At 37.2% G+C, this 17,510-nt stretch overlaps 3 protein-coding genes across 3 annotated transcripts; 1 reads left to right on the top strand and 2 right to left on the bottom strand.

Moving 5' to 3' along the window:
* Positions 1-6,339: 6,339 nt before the first annotated feature.
* On the bottom strand, positions 6,340-7,088 carry LOC130495796 (uncharacterized). Its single transcript, XM_056987310.1, has 3 exons — positions 6,988-7,088; positions 6,495-6,892; positions 6,340-6,348 (listed from the first exon to the last, which is right to left on the bottom strand). The coding sequence occupies exons 1-3, from the start codon at positions 7,079-7,081 to the stop codon at positions 6,340-6,342; spliced, it is 501 nt and encodes a 166-aa protein (XP_056843290.1). The 5' UTR covers positions 7,082-7,088.
* Positions 7,089-12,305: 5,217 nt separating this feature from the next.
* Positions 12,306-13,342, top strand: LOC130495794 (tubulin beta-1 chain-like). The gene is made up of 3 exons (XM_056987309.1): positions 12,306-12,439; positions 12,790-12,903; positions 13,144-13,342. The coding sequence occupies exons 1-3, from the start codon at positions 12,306-12,308 to the stop codon at positions 13,340-13,342; spliced, it is 447 nt and encodes a 148-aa protein (XP_056843289.1).
* A 2,475-nt stretch (positions 13,343-15,817) lies between these two features.
* Positions 15,818-17,508, bottom strand: LOC108808302 (aspartic proteinase Asp1-like). The gene is made up of 7 exons (XM_018580472.2): positions 17,480-17,508; positions 17,251-17,392; positions 16,702-16,860; positions 16,425-16,622; positions 16,245-16,317; positions 16,043-16,130; positions 15,818-15,953 (listed from the first exon to the last, which is right to left on the bottom strand). The coding sequence occupies exons 1-7, from the start codon at positions 17,506-17,508 to the stop codon at positions 15,830-15,832; spliced, it is 813 nt and encodes a 270-aa protein (XP_018435974.1). The 3' UTR covers positions 15,818-15,829.
* Between the last annotated feature and the right edge of the window lie 2 nt (positions 17,509-17,510).

The raw sequence follows: 17,510 nt of genomic DNA, 5'->3' as shown, positions 1-17,510 counted from the left end.
GTTAGGGTGTTAGATCATGATGAAAGCTAGGGTGTTAGATGAATGATCATGATGCATAAGAACCTTCACACTATTAAATGAGACTTAATGGACTGCCTTGTGTTGATGTGGTTAATGATTGTGTGATTGATTGTGTTTCATGTGATGTTATGTGATTGAAAGCTAGATTGCTAGAGAAAAGGGTAGGCTTGGGTGTGATGCATGTGAAGTATAGCACAATTGGTATCTAGGATGAAGAGTTACAAGTGATAAGTGATTGATACATGTATGTTAATGAGATGTTCTTGGTATCAACGCTGTGTTAAGTGACTTGTGTGAGACACCGATAACGGGTGGCGTCTAGTGTAAGAGAAAAAGTTTAAGTGTAAGTAATTGAGTAAGTGAAAGAGGAAGTGAAGAAGTATGAGTATGAGAATGAGAATGTGAAAATGAAAGTGACAATGAACTTGTTTGAAGTCCTGTTTGGATCACCGAGAACGGGTGAGCGTCTACAGTCTAGGAATGTGATGTGACCCGTAGGACAGTAGCCTAACGTGAGGTACCCACGGGAAGTGATGAGAAGTGCCTACCGCGAGATGCGGGATATAAAGAAGTGCCTACCGCGAGATACATGATATAAGATGTCTACAGCGAGATGCGGGATATAAGAAGTGCCTACCGCGAGATGCGGGATAAAGAAGTGCCTACCGCGAGATGCGGGATATAAGAAGTTCTTACCGCGAGAGGCGGGATATAAAAACGTGTAGTGACGCCTTAAGATCGAGTCAATGCTGAGTCGTGGCATAATTATGACTATTTTGATCGGGTGGCGGACATAGCCGATGGGCCAACGAGCTGGCAACTCGGATAGTCATTTAGGAAGCTGGAGGGGGGACGGTTTTCCCAAGAGAGGGCGCCCCTTTCAAGTCAGGCCGGTACGCGTAGGGACATCCGTAAATGGCTATAGGTCCTACGTCTAGGTTGATTGGTGTCAAGTCAGTTTGTACGATTGAAGTCTAGTTCTTTGAGTGAAGTGTAGCAGTGACTGAGTTCATTGAGATGATTGATTACTAGGTTTTAGAAATGGTGTTGTTCTGAATTATCTTTTGTTGCATTGATTGATTGTAGTGACTGGTCAGTTCTTGCTCCCGCATAGAGTAATGTAGAGTGTCTTGCGGGCAAGCTGGACTAGAGCCACTTCACTGAGTAATCCAATTGCTCACCCTCCCATTTCCATTTCCATGCGCATGACTGTAAGTAGAAGTTAATGGACACTACAAGAAAACATATATTTAACGAGGGCCATTTCCTCGTTAATTCCTCGTAAAAGGATGTTTACGAGGAATTAACGAGGAAAAGAGTTTCGTCGTTTATCGTCCGTCGTAACAAAACTTTCGTCGCCATTTCCTCGTAGAGTAGCGAGTCTACTATTTCCTCGTAAAGACGAAGTGAATATTTCGTCGCAAGTTCCTCGCCGCTTTCCTCGTAAATCACTCGCGAGCTTTCCTCGTAGAAACCACGCGGAACGCGCGTCGTTACTTACACGTGATCCTTGAAAATAAACCTCGTAAATTCGATGTAACTTCCTTGAAAAGTTTCCTCGTGAATTCGACGTACAGTCCTTGAAATATTTTCCTCGTAAAAACCTCGAAAGGCTTTCCTCGTAAATTCCTCGAAATCTTTTCGTCGTAAATAACTCGTAGACTGCCATTTTCGAATTAATAAAAATATTATTTGATAAATAAAAATTATTAATTTAACAAAATAAAAGTATTTAAATATTGGATTTATAAATAAATTTTAAATAAAATTCAGAAGCAACAAAATATTTTATGTATAATTAAGTTTGGATTTTATAATACATAAACCGAAAAAAAACTAAAAAAACTAAGGCTAGTTCATCGCCTCGTAGAATTCCTCGCTCCTCCTCGTAACATCCTCCTCGTTATGTGTGCCCGATGACTTGCCTGGAATGGGATTTGTTGTTTCATGTTCCTCAACAAAGCTTCCCATTCCGGATTTGTGGACGCTAAACGTCGATGAAGGCCTCGAGTCCACTCACACGGCTTTTGGTCGCGCCCAGCTCGGAACGCAACTGAGTGACTTCTTCGGTCTGTCTCTGAGCATAAGACGATATCGCTCTCGGGGACATCATTGACGGAACCGATCCCCAACGTACGTCCCTTTTCTTAGGGACAACCTAAAAACAAAAAAATTATATTTGTTAGTTAAATTTAAAAGTAAATTTAATGAATTAATAATTAAAAAGATATAATGTTAAAAAATTTACCTCCTCGTAAATCTTATCCACTTCAGTTGTGGATAAGGTAACCGGTAATCCGTCGCCGGACTGCTGGGTCAGCTGAGTCTGGCGCTCCTCAACCCGAGCAATTACGTTGTTGTAGATTTGCTCGGACTTGCCATCTAAAAACTGGCCGCCTTGTTCTTGTGGGTCCGCTCGTAAAGTTCCGAAAGAGTCGGGAGACGTCCCAACTCTTTGGCCTAAAAACATTTAAGAAAATTGTTAGAAATATATTTAATTATATAAAAATAATAATTAAAAAATTAAATATTAATTACGTACCATTTGCAAACGGACACCAACATGGGATTTTTGGCCCGTAGAGTGTAGCATCGGGCCGTTACCGTGCTCGTCTACCGTGTTACGGGCGGCAACACAAATGTTTGCGATCCTAATGGAGTTAGGATCCTTCCAGTAACGGATGAGGCCGTCCCAAACATCCGTGGTAAGCTCAGCGGGTTTGCCACGGGTGTACCCCTTGACGATCCAGGCACCCTTCCAGTTGCAAACCGTGTCCGACAAGCGAACTTGCGCCTTCTCGTAAAACGCCTTCCTCACTCTCTCACTGACCCCGATGGACCAATGATACTTTTGCTGCAAAAAAAATTTAATAATTGGTTAATAAAAAAATAAATAATTAATTAATAGAATTACTTACAGCGTAAATCTTGAACCACGTCTTTCGGATGTAGATCGGCGTCAATTTCCAGTTTGGATGCGCCATGGAGAAGTAACCTTTAATCGTCTCGGTTACATCTGGTCGCCAAGGCAATTGTCAACCCCAAACCTGGAAAAAATGAAAAATTTAAATTATTTAATGAAGTTATAAATTAAAAAATTATTTAAAAAATGCATTTACCACAAAGTCCCGTCGGGTCTGTCGGGGTCTATGATTGGTAAACCAGCTCTGCCTGGCATACCGAGAATATCCTCGACAGTGTACTGCGAGAAGGGAACAGTAGGTGGCACCATGAGATCGGAATGAACAGCGGCGAGGATCTCAGGAGGAGCCATCAGAGGAGGCACCGGAGGAGCCATCGGAGGAGGCATCGGCTGAGCCATCGGAGGAGCATCGGAGGGAAGAAATGCTGAGTCTCGGGAACAGACTCCTGATCCGAAGAACCTGAACCGCCGGCACCTGAAGAAGAACCTGGCGGGTCTAACTGACTACCAGGCTCACCGAATATCTCCCTGTAGTGAGCAGAAAGCATGCGCTGGCGAACCTGCAAAAATATATTTTTTTGAGATTATGATCATCAATAATTAAAAAACTATCATCAATAATTTAAAATCTATCTAACGAACATAAAATCCGTAAACCTATCTAAATTCCCTAAACTAACCACCTAAACTAACCACCTATCTAAATTGTCTAAACTAATAATGGGGCGAGGAAATTACCATTTTCGGAGGAGAGAGGAATGGGGGAGGAGTTGGAGACGAAATGGGGAGGAAGTGGAGAGGAAGTTGGGAGGAATGAACAGTGTGAGGTTTGTGAGGTTGTATATATAACTTACGAAGGTCTCGCAATTTCCTCGTAAGTTTACGAGGAATTAAAGAGGCCCGTGTTCCTGTTCCTCGTAAAAAACCTCGTAACCTTACGAGGAAATTGCGAGGCCCGTCCCGAATCAAACGATGAAATAGCGAGGCCCGTCTTTCTGTTCCTCGTAAAAGCCTCGTAAGTTACGAGTTATTAACGAGGTTGTTTTCTAAACCTCTAAACTCGAAACCCCATCTTTCTTATATTCTACTTCATATATTCATAACATATCTTCTTTTTAACCTCAATATTCTTAACATTTCAAACCTCAAAATTTATAACCACAATTCTTTAACTTCTAATATCAATCTCTTCTTCTAATATAAACTTATACAAAATCAAATTATTATTTAAATTTTTTTATCTTAATTGCAACAAAAATATAATCCTTTGAAGATTTGAAAATATAATCCTTTGAAGATTGAAAATTATAATCCTTTGAAGATTGAAAATTATAAAATTATTAATGGGGTTTGGAGTTTGGGATTTAGACAAAATAGATAAGAAAGATGGGGTTTGGGGTTTAGGGTTTAGGGGTTTAGACAATATATCTCGTTAAAACCTCGTAACCCACGAGGAAATAACGAGGAATTAAAAAAAAAAACAGAAAGCCTCGTTAATTCCACGTAAGCTTACGAGGTCTTTACGACGATTCTGTCTTACGTGGAATTAACGAGATCCGTGTATTTCTTTTTTTCTACTTTCCTCGTTATTTCGTCGTAAAGTACAAGGAATTAACGAGGTTTTCTTTCTAAACCTCTAAAATCAAAAACCCCAAACCACAAACACCATCTTTCCTATCTTCTACCCTTCATATTCCAATCCCAAACCTCAATCTTTATTTTTCATTCAAAACCTCAAACCTCAATATTCTTAACATTTCAAACCTCAAAATTTATAACCACAATTCTTTAACTTCTAATGTCAATCTCTTCTTCCTAATTAAACTTATACAAAATCAAATTATTTATTTAAATATAATCATTTGAAGATTGAAAATATAATCATTTTAAGATTTGAAAATATAATCATTTGAAGATTTGAAAATATAATCTTTTGAAGATTTAAAAATATAATCTTTGAAAATTTATAAAATTATTAATGGGGTTTGGAGTTTGGGATTTAGACAAAATAGATAAGAAAGATGGGGTTTGGGGTTTAGGGTTTAGGGGTTTAGACAACATATCTCGTTAAAACCTCGTAAACCCACGAGGAAATAACGAGGAATTAAAAAAAAAACAGAAAGCCTCGTTAATTCCACGTAAGCTTACGAGGTCTTTACGACGATTCTGTCTTACGTGGAATTAACGAGGCCCGCGTTTTTCTTTTTTTCTATTTTCCTCGTTATTTCGTCGTAACCTACGAGGAATTAACGAGGTTTGCTTTCTAAACACCTAAAATCAAAAATCCCAAACCACAAACACCATCTTTCCTATCTTCTACTCTTCATATTACAATCCCAAACCTCAATCTTTTATTTTTCATTCAAAACCTCAAACTCAATATTTTTTTTTCTTTATAATCGAATCACATGCATTAAGTCTGAAAATCAATCATATTAAAACACAAATACATCAATCGGATACATTTTCGTCATCACTAGAAACATCATCATTTTCATTAAACTCGTCTTCAACAGCTTCGTCTGTGCCATCGTCGGTAAGATCTTCATACTCATGATTATGCGGATCAATGAGAAGAATGTCATCAATTTGTTGTTCAGGTTCCTCGACTTCATTTATCTGTTCTTCTTGCAATGGTGGTTCTTCTCCATTAATGATTCGTCCTCGAGGTGTAACTTTGATCACAGATAACCAATTTATTCCCGATTCTCTCATCCGAGGGTATGGAAGGTAGCTAACTTGATCTGCTTGTGAAGCTAAGATGAAAGGCTCGAATTTGTTGTAAGCTTATTCTGCTCATGTATGTTAAATAAAGAATTTGTTGTACCTTCGTCCACCATTGACATCAACTACACCGAATTTGTTAAACCGAACACCTCTGTTGACGACGGGGTCGAACCACTCACATTTGAAGAGGACGCATTTCAGCTTCAATATCCCTGGAATTTCCACTTCGATAATCTCTGTCAAGATACCGTAGAAATCGGTTTCCCCTTTCACACATATTCCATAGTTACTGGTCGGCCGCTGTCTACCATACTCATATGTGTGAAAAGTATAGCCTCGTGTGAAATACATCTGTGAAGTGGTGACCTTTACATGTGGAGATTGAATTACTTCATGTAACCACTTAGGATAATCTGCATCGTCGTCAAAATCAACCTGCAAAAACAAAGTGAACGTTAAAATACAAATCATTTATGAATAAAGAGTTTGAGTTAATACCTGACTCTTCAACCACTTTATAAAGTGTTGATCTTTTCTTTTGTCTACGTCAGTTGTGGATATACCAGGGAATGTTTCTTCGACTTGTGAAACAAATAGGCTGTAAAATCACATTTTATATTAATTAATATTTGGCAATTATATATATGTGTTAATTTATACGTGTCCATTTATGTTACCTTTCAAAATAACGAATAAATTCATCCTCACAATTAAGTAGAATATAGGTGTGTGCATTATGAGTGTCTTCTTCACTCGACCACCAAACCTCTTTTGATTTCCCACCCAGTCGCCCAATCTGGCTAAAGATGTCTGGAACACCAACAACTGTGTATGTTGGCGCGACACCACCATCATCATATCTCCTTGGAGCTCTTTTCCGAGTACGTACTTTTGACGCAAAGTAGTACGATGTGAAGTGAGAAGTTTCTTCCGTCAAACTTCCAGCAATTATAGAACCTTCAACCTTTGCAAGGTTCTTTGCTTTTCCCTTCAAATATTTCATGGCTCGCTCATACTGATACATCCATCCGTAATGTACAGGTCCACGAAGCAATGCCTCATATGGAAGGTGGACAGCTAGATGCTCCACTACGTCAAAAAACCCAGGAGGAAATATCTTCTCCAAGTTGCACAATAAGATGGGAATGTTCTCTTGAAGCTGTTCCACGACTTCTACTTTAAGGGTGCGGGTGCTCAGATCCCTGAAAAATGCTCCAATGCCTTGTATATTCCAAAAACAATTATACACATATTAGTCATATATATTTCAAACTAAATCATTATATATAAAATAACTGCAATATATAATATAGTACCTGCAAGTGCTTCATGTACGTTTGTAGGAAGTAGCTCCGCAAAAGCAAAGGGAAGTAGTCGTTGCATAAAGACATGACAGTCATGACTCTTCATCCCGGAGACTTTTGACCCTTTTCAACGCATCTAGACAGATTTGAAACATACCCATCGGGGAATTTCACTTCTGATGCTACCCAGTTGAACAACACCGACTTTTTTTCTGAAGACAATCTGAATATCGGAACAGGAACTTGCCCATTGCTGTTTATATGTAACTCGCTTCTTGAGCAAATATCCGGCAAGTCTAACCTCGATTTTATGTTGTCTTTTGTCTTCCCCGGGACATTCAATATTGTATTCATGGTTCTCAAAGAAATTCTTCTCTATATGCATCACATCGAGGTTGTGGCGCAGAAGAAGATCCTTCCAATATGGCAACTCCCAAAATATACTCTTCTTGTGCCAGTTGTGATGAACACCGTAAGAATCATGCATATTAGGGGGAACATGCCAATTACCACCACGAGGAACTGTTTCCAAAGCTCCATAGTAATCGAGTTGCTTTTCAGTTTCTTCTCCAGTTAAATATGGAGGAGGAGTGTCTCTCATAACCCTTTTGTGCCTAAACAATGTCTTGTTTCTTCGGTACGGATGGCCAATGGGAAGAAATCTACGATGACAATCGAACCAACTTGTCTTCCTCCCATTCTTCAGTTGAAACGCATCTGTCGCTCCATTACAATATGGACAAGCTAATCTCCCATGTGTAGTCCATCCTGACAACATCCCATAGGCAGGAAAGTCACTTATGGTCCACAAAAGCATCGCTCGCATCGTGAAATTCATCTTTGTTGAGCAGTCATACGTCCTCTCCCCTGTTGACCACAAATCCTTCAACTCTTTTATCAGTGGTTGCAGGAAAACATCCAGCGACCTTTTATGATGTTTCGGACAAGGTATTAATATGGTCAAGAATAGCAACTCCCGTTGCATGCACATCTCCGGTGGCAGGTTGTATGGCGTAAGAAAGACTGACCACAATGAATATTGTCTCCCTGACATTCCGAATGGACTAAATCCATCTGTGCATAATCCGAGATACACATTCCGGATATTGCTAGCGAATTCCGGATATACTTTGTTAAAATGTTTCCAGGCTCTTGCATCTGATGGATGTGTCATCTCACCATCCGTCTGAGTATGCTCGGCATGCCATCTCATCTTTCCAGCAGTCTGCTCTGATTGGTACAATCTTTTCAATCTGTCTGTAATTGGTAGGTACCACAACCTTTGGTACGGTACCCTATTACGTCCCGTCCTTGCGGCTTGAATCGTGGCTTCTTGCAGAATCGACATTCTTCTAACTTCTCATCATTTCTCCAGTAGATCATGCAGTTGTCGATGCAAACATCTATCATCTCCGAAGGCAACCCAAGACTATACACCAGTTTCTGAATCTCATAATAAGAATCAGCAGACACATTGTCTTCCGGCAAATACTCTTTGAACAAGTCTGCCCATTCATTCATGCAACTTTCAGGTAGATTGTGATCATTTTTAATATTCATCATTCTAGCAGCCAACGACAATTTAGAGAGACCTTCTCTACAACCACTGTAAAGTGGTTGATTCGCCGCATTTAACATTTCATAAAACTTTTTTGCATCTATGTTAGGTTCTTCATCTTCATCATGAGCTACGAATGCATCAGTTACCATATCATGAACCCTATCAAAATCTACCATCTGCTCCTCCTGATGGTAACTAGGTTCATTATGCAAATGAAGAGCAACCAGTTCTTCCTGAAAATTGCTATTACTACTACTAGCTTCATTCTGATCATAATTATTATAACCTTCTCCATGTTGAAACCAGATATAGTAATTTGGCGTGAAACCTCTATTTATTAAATGCTTCCAAACATTTTCACGATTTGCCAATTTTGAATTGTTGCATTTCCGACATGGACAGAACATCTTACCGCTTTCTAGGGCGAGCGGTGTGGAATCTGCTTGATGCATAAATGTCTCCAGTCCCGCAATGTATTATTTCGTCACTCTCCCGTTAGCATCTCTATGCATATACATCCACCTCCGCAACTCGTAGACATTCCCGGAGACTGACATTTTTTTCCTTTCACGTTTTTCTTTTTTTTCTTGTTGGTGTGTTTAAAATGATGTTGAAACTTCCATATTTATAGAAAATTTTCGAATCTGGTAGTTGAAGTTTTGCGATGAATTTGCGAGGAAAAGGTAGGTAGCAAAAAAAACGTGCTTCAAAATTCCTCGTTAAGTTCACGTATATCATTTCCTCGTAAAGGTGACGTAATCTTACGTTGATTTAACGAGGAAAGTATATTTCCACTTTTCCTCGTAAAGATAATGCAATCTTTACGTGGTCTTTACGAGGAAAGTGTATTTCCTCGTTAAGACCACGTAAACTTACGTGGGCTTTACGACTAAATATTGTCTTCGTTATTTTACGAGGAAATAACGAGGTTTACTTCTTTCTTTGTAAATTCCTCGTAAGTTCCTCGTAAATTTACGAGGATTATATTTCCTCGTTAACTTTCCTCGCCAAAATGATGTTTTCTTGTAGTGGGATACGGGTGGATTGGAATTTCAAAGAAAGCAATGCGTCCGTCGACTCTTGGGACCAGTAACAGACACGGCGGGTTGCCTTAAAGGGTATACGCGTGTCCATAACTCCCTTTCGATAACCCCGGGCGGACGCTGGGGGATCGGGATGTTACATTTCCCCTCTCTGTTCCGTGATACAAAATACAATGATCTGTGATACAAAAACAATTATCCGTGATACAAACACAGTAAAGAGATAAAAATATTGAATTCAGTGTTCTAATATATGCCTATATAATAGAATTTCTCTATAAATAAAAAATAAAAAATAATATTTTAATCTTTATATTTAAAGATAGAGAAATCTATTATACTATCATAGATAGAGTAAAACCATCTCTATGAATCTCTATTTTAGAGAAAAATATAAAGATGTATACTGAATTTTATATTTTATCTCTACATACATTGTACCTTATTTATATTTTTTTCCAAAATAAAAATTTCTTATACACAGTTTGTTTCTCTATTTTAGTGAAAATATAGATGATTATAGATTTCTTTTACACAGTTGTATTTAGGTTTGTAGGTATTTTTTTAAATATTTTTGTCAATAAATGGAAGAACTCTGTTAAATAGTTATATATTTGAGCAAATCAGCTTCTATTTCAAAATTATTTATTTTAGAAAAAAATAAAAAGATAAAAATATAGATATGTTAGAAATGGTCTTAGTGAGAAAATAAAAATTCATAAACTTATAAATAATAGTTAGGCCCTGTTCGTTTCTCCATTTGAATGATCCATTTGAATGGAAATGAGATTGTTGTTTGTTTAGGCACTAAAAGTACATCTCATTTGGATGATCCATTTGGATGATTTTTAAAATTTTAGGTTTAATCTTAGAGTCCATTTGGCTGAACCAAATTGAACCATTTGAATAGAGATGGTCCATTCAAAATAGCATAATATCTATTATATCCTTTATATAGTTTACAAAATTACCAATTTAACCTAATGTTATTTTGTCACTCAAAAATGACAAAACCATAAAAACTCATTTTCTCACCAACACTACGAACATAATTTTTCCGCCAAAATCCCAAAAATGCATTTTCTCACAAAAATCGTAATTGTTTTTTCACCAAAACGCATTTTCTCGCCACAACATGTTTTTCCACCAAAACAAAAATGTGTTTTCCGTCAAAATCGCAAAAACGTGGTTTCTCGCAAAAACTAAAAATGCAGTTTCCCGCCAAAACGCCAAAATGCGGTTTTCCCGCCAAACCGCAAAAATGCGGTTTTCTGCCAAAACCGAAAACTGCAAAAAATGTATTTTCTGCCAAAACCACAAAAACATGGTTTTCCGCCAAACCCGTAAAAACGCGGTTCCCGCAAAACCGCAAAAATGTGGTTTCCGCCAAAACCGCAAAACATGGGTTTTCGCCAAAACCGCAAAAATACGGGTTTCCGCCAAAACCGCAAAAATACGGGTTTCCGCCAAAACCGCAAAAAGGCGGTTTCCTACCAAAATCACAAAATGCGGTTTTCAGCCAAAACCGCAAAAACATGGTTTCCTGCCAAAACCGAAAATCCGCAAAACTGTGTTTCTCTGCCAAAACCGCAAAAACACGGTTTTCCGCCAAACCCATAAAAATGCGGTTTCCCGCCAAACCTGTAAAAATGCGGTTTCCCGTCAAACCCATAAAAATGTGCTTTCCCGCCAAAACCGCAAAAATGCGGTTTTCTGTCAAAACCGAAAATCAGCAAAAACTGTGTATTTTCTGTCAAAACCGCAAAAACACGGTTTCCTGCGAAACCCGTAAAAACGCGGTTTCCCGCCAAAACCGCAAAAATACGGTTTCCCGCCAAAACCGCAAAAATACGGTTTCCCCCAAAACCGCAAAAATGCGGTTTCCTGCCAAAACCGAAAATCCGCAAAAACTGTGTATTTTCCGACAAAACGGCAAAAACACGGTTTCCCGCAAAACCTGTAAAAATGCGGTTTCCCGCCAAAATGGCAAAACGTGGTTTCCCGCCAAAACCGCAAAAACGTGTTTCAGCCAAAACTGCAAAAACGTGATTTCCCGCCAAAACCGCAAAAACACAGTTTCCCGCCAAAACTAAAAATACGCAAAAACTGTGTATTTCTACCAAAACCACAAAAACTCGGATTCCCGGCAAACTCGTAGGAAAGTTGTTTTCCGCCAAACCGCAAATCGTGACAAAGAAAAGATTAACAAATAAGGGAAAATTTTATAAGTACACTTTGTTGGATACCACAATTCAAGTTTACCACTAATTGATGCTTATTTTCAAAAATACCTAAAATGACTAATTGAAAATAACGAAAATAACCCTAATGCTTACCTCGATCAAAAGTGTCGTCGTCTTCCTTGCTGCTCCGGCGGCTCTCACCTCCGTCGGGAGTGGTCCCAGCCGCAGGTGTCTCTTCCTATGATTTCAGGCGAGTGTTGATCTCTCTCTCTCTCTCTCTCTCTCTCTCTCTCTAGCTCTCTCTCTCTCTCGATTCGTCCGTGTTCAAGAAAGTTGTTGGAACACGATAGATTCGTCCTTGTTCAAGAATTGGCTAAGAAAGTTGGAATCAGAGACTGGAATTTAGCTGATGGGATAATGACACTGAAGCAAGTTCTCATTCAGGTACTAGATAGTTTATCTTCAACGCACACACATAATAAAATGATGTTTATTTTGGGATGGTTTTCTCGAGAAAGTTCAGTTTAACAGTGTTTTAAGTGTATGCTAAGCAGCATACATGGAAGGAAATCCGATTCGGTTCAGTACAGAAAGAAAAGTAGAGAAGTTCAAGAGCAGATGGGTGACAACAGGTTCGAGGTTAAGCTACAGGTTTTGATCGTATATGAACTGCAAGGGTAACAGTTGGAGTGTAAGAGTTCAGCTGCTGTGGGATAAGAAGAGTTGTGTAATCAGTCAGTCTGGACGCATCCGTTACTGAGGATTCACACCACAGACGTGTCATGACATGTATTTTGCAGACAAAGAAAAGACATAGTTCAAGGTGGAGCTACTTTTGCAAGGTGGAGCTGTAGATCATATCGTGCAAAGTCTTAACACTCCAGGAAAAGCAACTAAACGTGTGGACAGTGGCTTATTAGAATCTGGTTGTTGGAAAGCTCATTCAGAAAATTTCAAAGGATGCTATTGAAAGAGATCAAATTCAGTTTTGTTGGGCTGTCTCAGAGATATTGTTTTTCAAAAGAAGTTCAGCTCCTGCAGTGCTTATAGCAAGATCAAGCAAGGGTAGGAGGCTTGGTGAAGTGGAGGGACATGTTTCAGTAAAGTCTGAGAATGGAAATGCTGCAGGTACCAAGGTCTGGTAAAGTTTTACAGGCCACCGAAGTACAAGTTCTTTGCTATAAGCAAAGGGTCTCAAGGTTTATCACAAGATGTGTGAGGATAAGACAAAGATAAGGAAGTCAGCAGGTGGTGTTAGATGTTTACATCTATAGTTGATATGCTTTGTCTTGATGGTGAACTTGATTTGGTTACTGTTTTGTATAGCAATTCGAATTTGCAACATTTAATAGCTTGATTGATGCCCTCGCTGTATTTTCAGGCGTGTGAGTGTGCAGTTCACAGCTATGTTCAGAAGGAAGGCTTTCTTGCATTGGTACATTGGTGAAGGGATGGACGAGATGGAGTTCACAGAAGCTGAGAGCAACATGAACGGCCTTGTCTCAGATTACCAGCAATACCAAGACACAACTGCTGATGAAGAAGTGGGTACGAGGATGAGGAAGAAGGAGGAGTACTGAGAGTGTGTTAACCAATTCAGTCATTCGAGTTCCTTTTCTGTTTTTTTTTGTTCAAAAAGGAAACCTCAACTACCAGTTGCAGGTTTTTTTTATGCTTGTATTGACAAACTCCAGATCTTGTTGACTTTTTATGGTGTGTTTTTGTACTTTAAGTTCTTAAATTTGGTTTGTTTTTTTCATTTCGTCTTTAGTTTGATGAAGCTTCTATTCCTTTGTGGAGTTATCATAGCCAAACAATTATTTTCATAGGGATTCTTATAACATTCCGAGGATGCAGGAGGATGCAGCTGGAAACTTCCCCATCATCAAGGCTTTATACAGGATTATTGATAATTTATAAATGTTTATAAATCATTTTTAAGGGTTTGTGAATTGATTCGCTGTTTACCTTGTAGGAAGAGCAAGATATCTTTGCACCCAAGGCCATTAATTACTTCTACACCTTCCATTGCTTTGCAGGCTGCTGCAAGATCATCAAGACCAGAATATATATAAACCATTATAAATAACTTAAAAACCATTAGAAATGATCTATAAATCTTTAGAAATTATTTATAAACCTTTATAAATTATATATAATTCCTTACAAATAATTTATAAACCATTATAACTAATATATAAACATTTTATAAACCATTATAACTAATCTATAATCATTTTATTAAGGTTTATAAAATATTTAAAAAGGTCTATAAAATTATTTACAAGAACTTATAAACTATTTATAAGAGTTTATACATTTATTTAAAAGTGTTTATAAATTAACTTACAAGGTTATATATCTATTACAATCACGGTAGGTAAGTAGATTCTTGCTATATAACTGCTTCAAGATCCAGCATCTGAATGAGCATGATGCCATATTGATACCAGCAACAGCAAAAGGATATTCCCATACAGACCTTTCCCCACCTCTGAAGTGCACTTATTCATGTTTACGCTATTAAGATGTCCATTTTCAAAAGTATCTAAAATTTAAGAGATATATATATATATATATAAAGGTTTATAAAACAGAAAATAATATATCTGCTTAAACGATTTATAATGGTTTATAAAGATAAAATAAATTAGTTACAAGAACTCTAAAACATTTAAATAGTTTATAACCATTTATAAAGTCTAATAATAGAATTTATAAGGGATATTATAAAAGTTGTATATGTTTATTAATCAACTAAAAGAATCTACAACCATTTAGAAAGCCTTATAAAACAATTTATAATGGTTTGTATAATAATTTATAAAGGTTTATAAGGGTATGTAAATAATTTATAAGGGTATATAAAAATAATTTATAAAATTTATAAACCATTACCAAGGATTATAAAATAATTTATAAAGGTATGTAAAATTTCTGAAGCGGTGGAGCCTTGCTTGTTGTCCGCATGTGCTTCAGAATCTGCCACGTATCATCATCTCTTTATAAAATTTATAACCCATTATAAAAGATTATAAAATAATTTATAAAGGTATGTAAAATTTCTGAAGCGGTGGAACCTTGCTTGCTGTCCGCATGTGCCATGGAATTGATGTATAATTCATTTATAAGAGTTTATAAAATCAGTCTATAAGGATATGTATAACAAACTTGAACTTAGTTTTCTATAAGGATTATAAATAATTTATAAATGTTTATCAATCATTTATGAAGATTTATAAATCATTTATAAATACTTTTAAAATATTTATAAGGGTTTATAAATCCTTTATAAAGTTTGTAAATTATTTATAAATGTTTATAAATTATTTGTAAGAGTATATAAACCATTTATAAAGTCTTATAAAGATGTTTATAAAGTATATAAACCGTTTATAAATGTTTATAAAAGAAATCAGTTATAAAGTTTTTAAATTATTTACAAGAGTCTATAACCATTTAGAAAGACTTATAAAACAATTTATAAGGCTTGTAAGATAATTTATAAGGTTTATTAAGGTATGTAAATAATTTATACGGGTTTATAACATTTATAAAATTCATAAAAGGTTTTATAAAGTTTAGAAACCATTTATATTTAAAATTATTTATAAGGGCTTATAAAATCATTTATAAGGATTTGTAGAATTTCAAAAGGTAATTGTTTATGAAGTACATTTTATAGAGGCTTATAAATCATTTATAAGGGTTTGTGAATTTTTTTTCTAAAACACATAAACTTGTTTATAAGGGTTAATAAAACAAGCATGCACATTATTCACAAAGAAAAAAATTGTTTTGGACTACAGTTTCAGCAACCAGGGAGAATTCACAGGGACACTAGTAACTACAACGGAAGTGACATGTTATTCACGTTTTGCAGATTCAGCCAACATCTACTTTAGAAATTAAAAATTTTGTTTAAACTTTTTTAGTATTATGATTTCTGATGACATACATCATACACAAGGGGTATATATAAATACTCAAAAATTCCTTGTTTCTATGAAAACAGCATAACCGAACATCTTTATTTCACTACTAAAAAGGAGGACTCTTTTCTTGTGTCAAAGCTCTCTATCTTTCTTGTTCTTAGAAGCATCAGTTCCTGAGAAGAGCTCTCCTATCAAACCAAAGCCTCTCGGATAAGCCTCCTCCTCTGACAAATTTCCTCCATCATCTCGACCCACACTGTTTACAAAAAAGGCAGAAAGAATAAACTGCATTATAGCTTTGATGGAAGCAACAACAAGAAAGAAAGGCAAAGCAGAATTCAGAACTTGGGAAGCTTGTCACAGTCTGAAGGAATCCATCCAATCATCTGCTTCTCATTGTCGTAGATCACCATTATCCCTTGGAATGATATGTCTATCAAACAGACACACACAGACAGACATACACACACACACACACACACATAGCCGTAAGACATTTGATGTCAAAGTAAACATAAAACAAACTTGGTAATATCTCTTTACTTACCCCCAATGATGTTGTAGTTCTGAAGCCCAATCTCAGTTCCGTTTAGAATCCCCAAACACACGTTTCCTTTTTCCTGAAAAAGACAACACACAAACTTTTAGTCTCAGACTCTCAGCCATGGATCATACAGGTCATATATTTTTTTTTTTTGGATACATACAGGTCATATGTGAGACTCACAGTGATGATGAGATATGACTCCGGTTGAATCTGAAACAGCTGACCCTTCTTTCGACTCCCAAACCGTAAAGTAATCGTCTTGAAGTATTTCTTGACATCATGTACTGTTTTCGAAGGCTTCTTGTCTTTCCAACACACCGGTAAGCTTTTATCTTCTTTTGTGTCCTTCAAAGGCTTCCCTTTCAAATCTTTTCTTATCTACAAGAGATGCATGGCACACCAAATCAGTCATAAGACGTGGTTAAACACACAAAAACTAATCGAAACTGTCTCTTACAAGATCAAGAATCGCCGGGTATGCTTCGGAATTGAAGTAAGTGTAGGAGCTTCCACTATCGAAAATGAAGTTAATGCCTTTGACACATGTGGTCTTGTCATTAAAGAGAAGCTCTGCTGGTCCAGTCTTATAGTTTTTACTAAAAGAAAACACAAGAGTCTGCAACCAAGAAGAAACTCATTCAAGAATCATGATAACAAGTGATTTCGACAGCTTGTGAATTTCGAAAACTAACCCAAAGGTCAAGTGGGGATGCATAGTGGAGCCATTTTTGAGTCTGAGAGGGAACTCATCAGAAACGAGAGCACCAACAGAGGATGCATGATCTGAATACCCAATTTCGTAGTCACACTGATCCTCAGGGTCATCTCAAGGTTTGCTCTGAGGAAGGTCAAGGCCAGAACACAAGAGGTGGGAACAAGGCAAAGTGTTGTGATTGGGCTTGTACTGACTATCACGAGGCTGCAAGGGCAAGAGATAGCAATAGAGATTCAAGATATGGTATGACACACACTCATACTAAAAAAAGCAAAGTCAAAAAGGTGTGACCTTAGTGCAACCGTTGCAGGGAGCATCACACGGATCGTTGCAGGGAGCATCACACGGAACCCAAGTGAGGTCACTGCCAGTGTCAATGTCCAAGTCAAAGAGCTTAGGTGGGTTTCCTATGTTCAGCAACACATAATAGTACCTAAGATGTGATAAGAAAAAAACATGAGTTCTTGAAAAAAAGACATAGATGTGATAAGAAAAAAACATGAGTTCTTGAAAAAAAGACCTCAATGTCATCGTCTCCTGCTGATTCATCT

This window comes from Raphanus sativus, chromosome 6, assembly GCF_000801105.2.
Source record: "Raphanus sativus cultivar WK10039 chromosome 6, ASM80110v3, whole genome shotgun sequence".
Taxonomy (NCBI): Eukaryota; Viridiplantae; Streptophyta; class Magnoliopsida; order Brassicales; family Brassicaceae; genus Raphanus; species Raphanus sativus.
The sequence above is the reverse complement of the archived record's forward strand: the minus strand, read 5'-3'. Positions and strand labels throughout refer to the sequence as shown.

Coding starts and splice junctions, on each gene's coding strand:
- LOC130495796 (XM_056987310.1), bottom strand. CDS start 7,081: ATGAAGAGTCATGACTGTCATGTCTTTATGCAACGACTACTTCCCTTT. Junction 6,893..6,987: donor CGTACATGAAGCACTTGCAG/GTACTATATTAT, acceptor GGAATATACAAG/GCATTGGAGCATTTTTCAGG.
- LOC130495794 (XM_056987309.1), top strand. CDS start 12,306: ATGCTAAGCAGCATACATGGAAGGAAATCCGATTCGGTTCAGTACAGA. Junction 12,440..12,789: donor ATCGTATATGAACTGCAAGG/GTAACAGTTGGA, acceptor TTTCAAAAGAAG/TTCAGCTCCTGCAGTGCTTA. Junction 12,904..13,143: donor GCTGCAGGTACCAAGGTCTG/GTAAAGTTTTAC, acceptor CTGTATTTTCAG/GCGTGTGAGTGTGCAGTTCA.
- LOC108808302 (XM_018580472.2), bottom strand. CDS start 17,508: ATGAATCAGCAGGAGACGATGACATTGAG. Junction 17,393..17,479: donor CAGGAGACGATGACATTGAG/GTCTTTTTTTCA, acceptor ATCACATCTTAG/GTACTATTATGTGTTGCTGA. Junction 16,623..16,701: donor ACCCGGCGATTCTTGATCTT/GTAAGAGACAGT, acceptor CATCTCTTGTAG/ATAAGAAAAGATTTGAAAGG.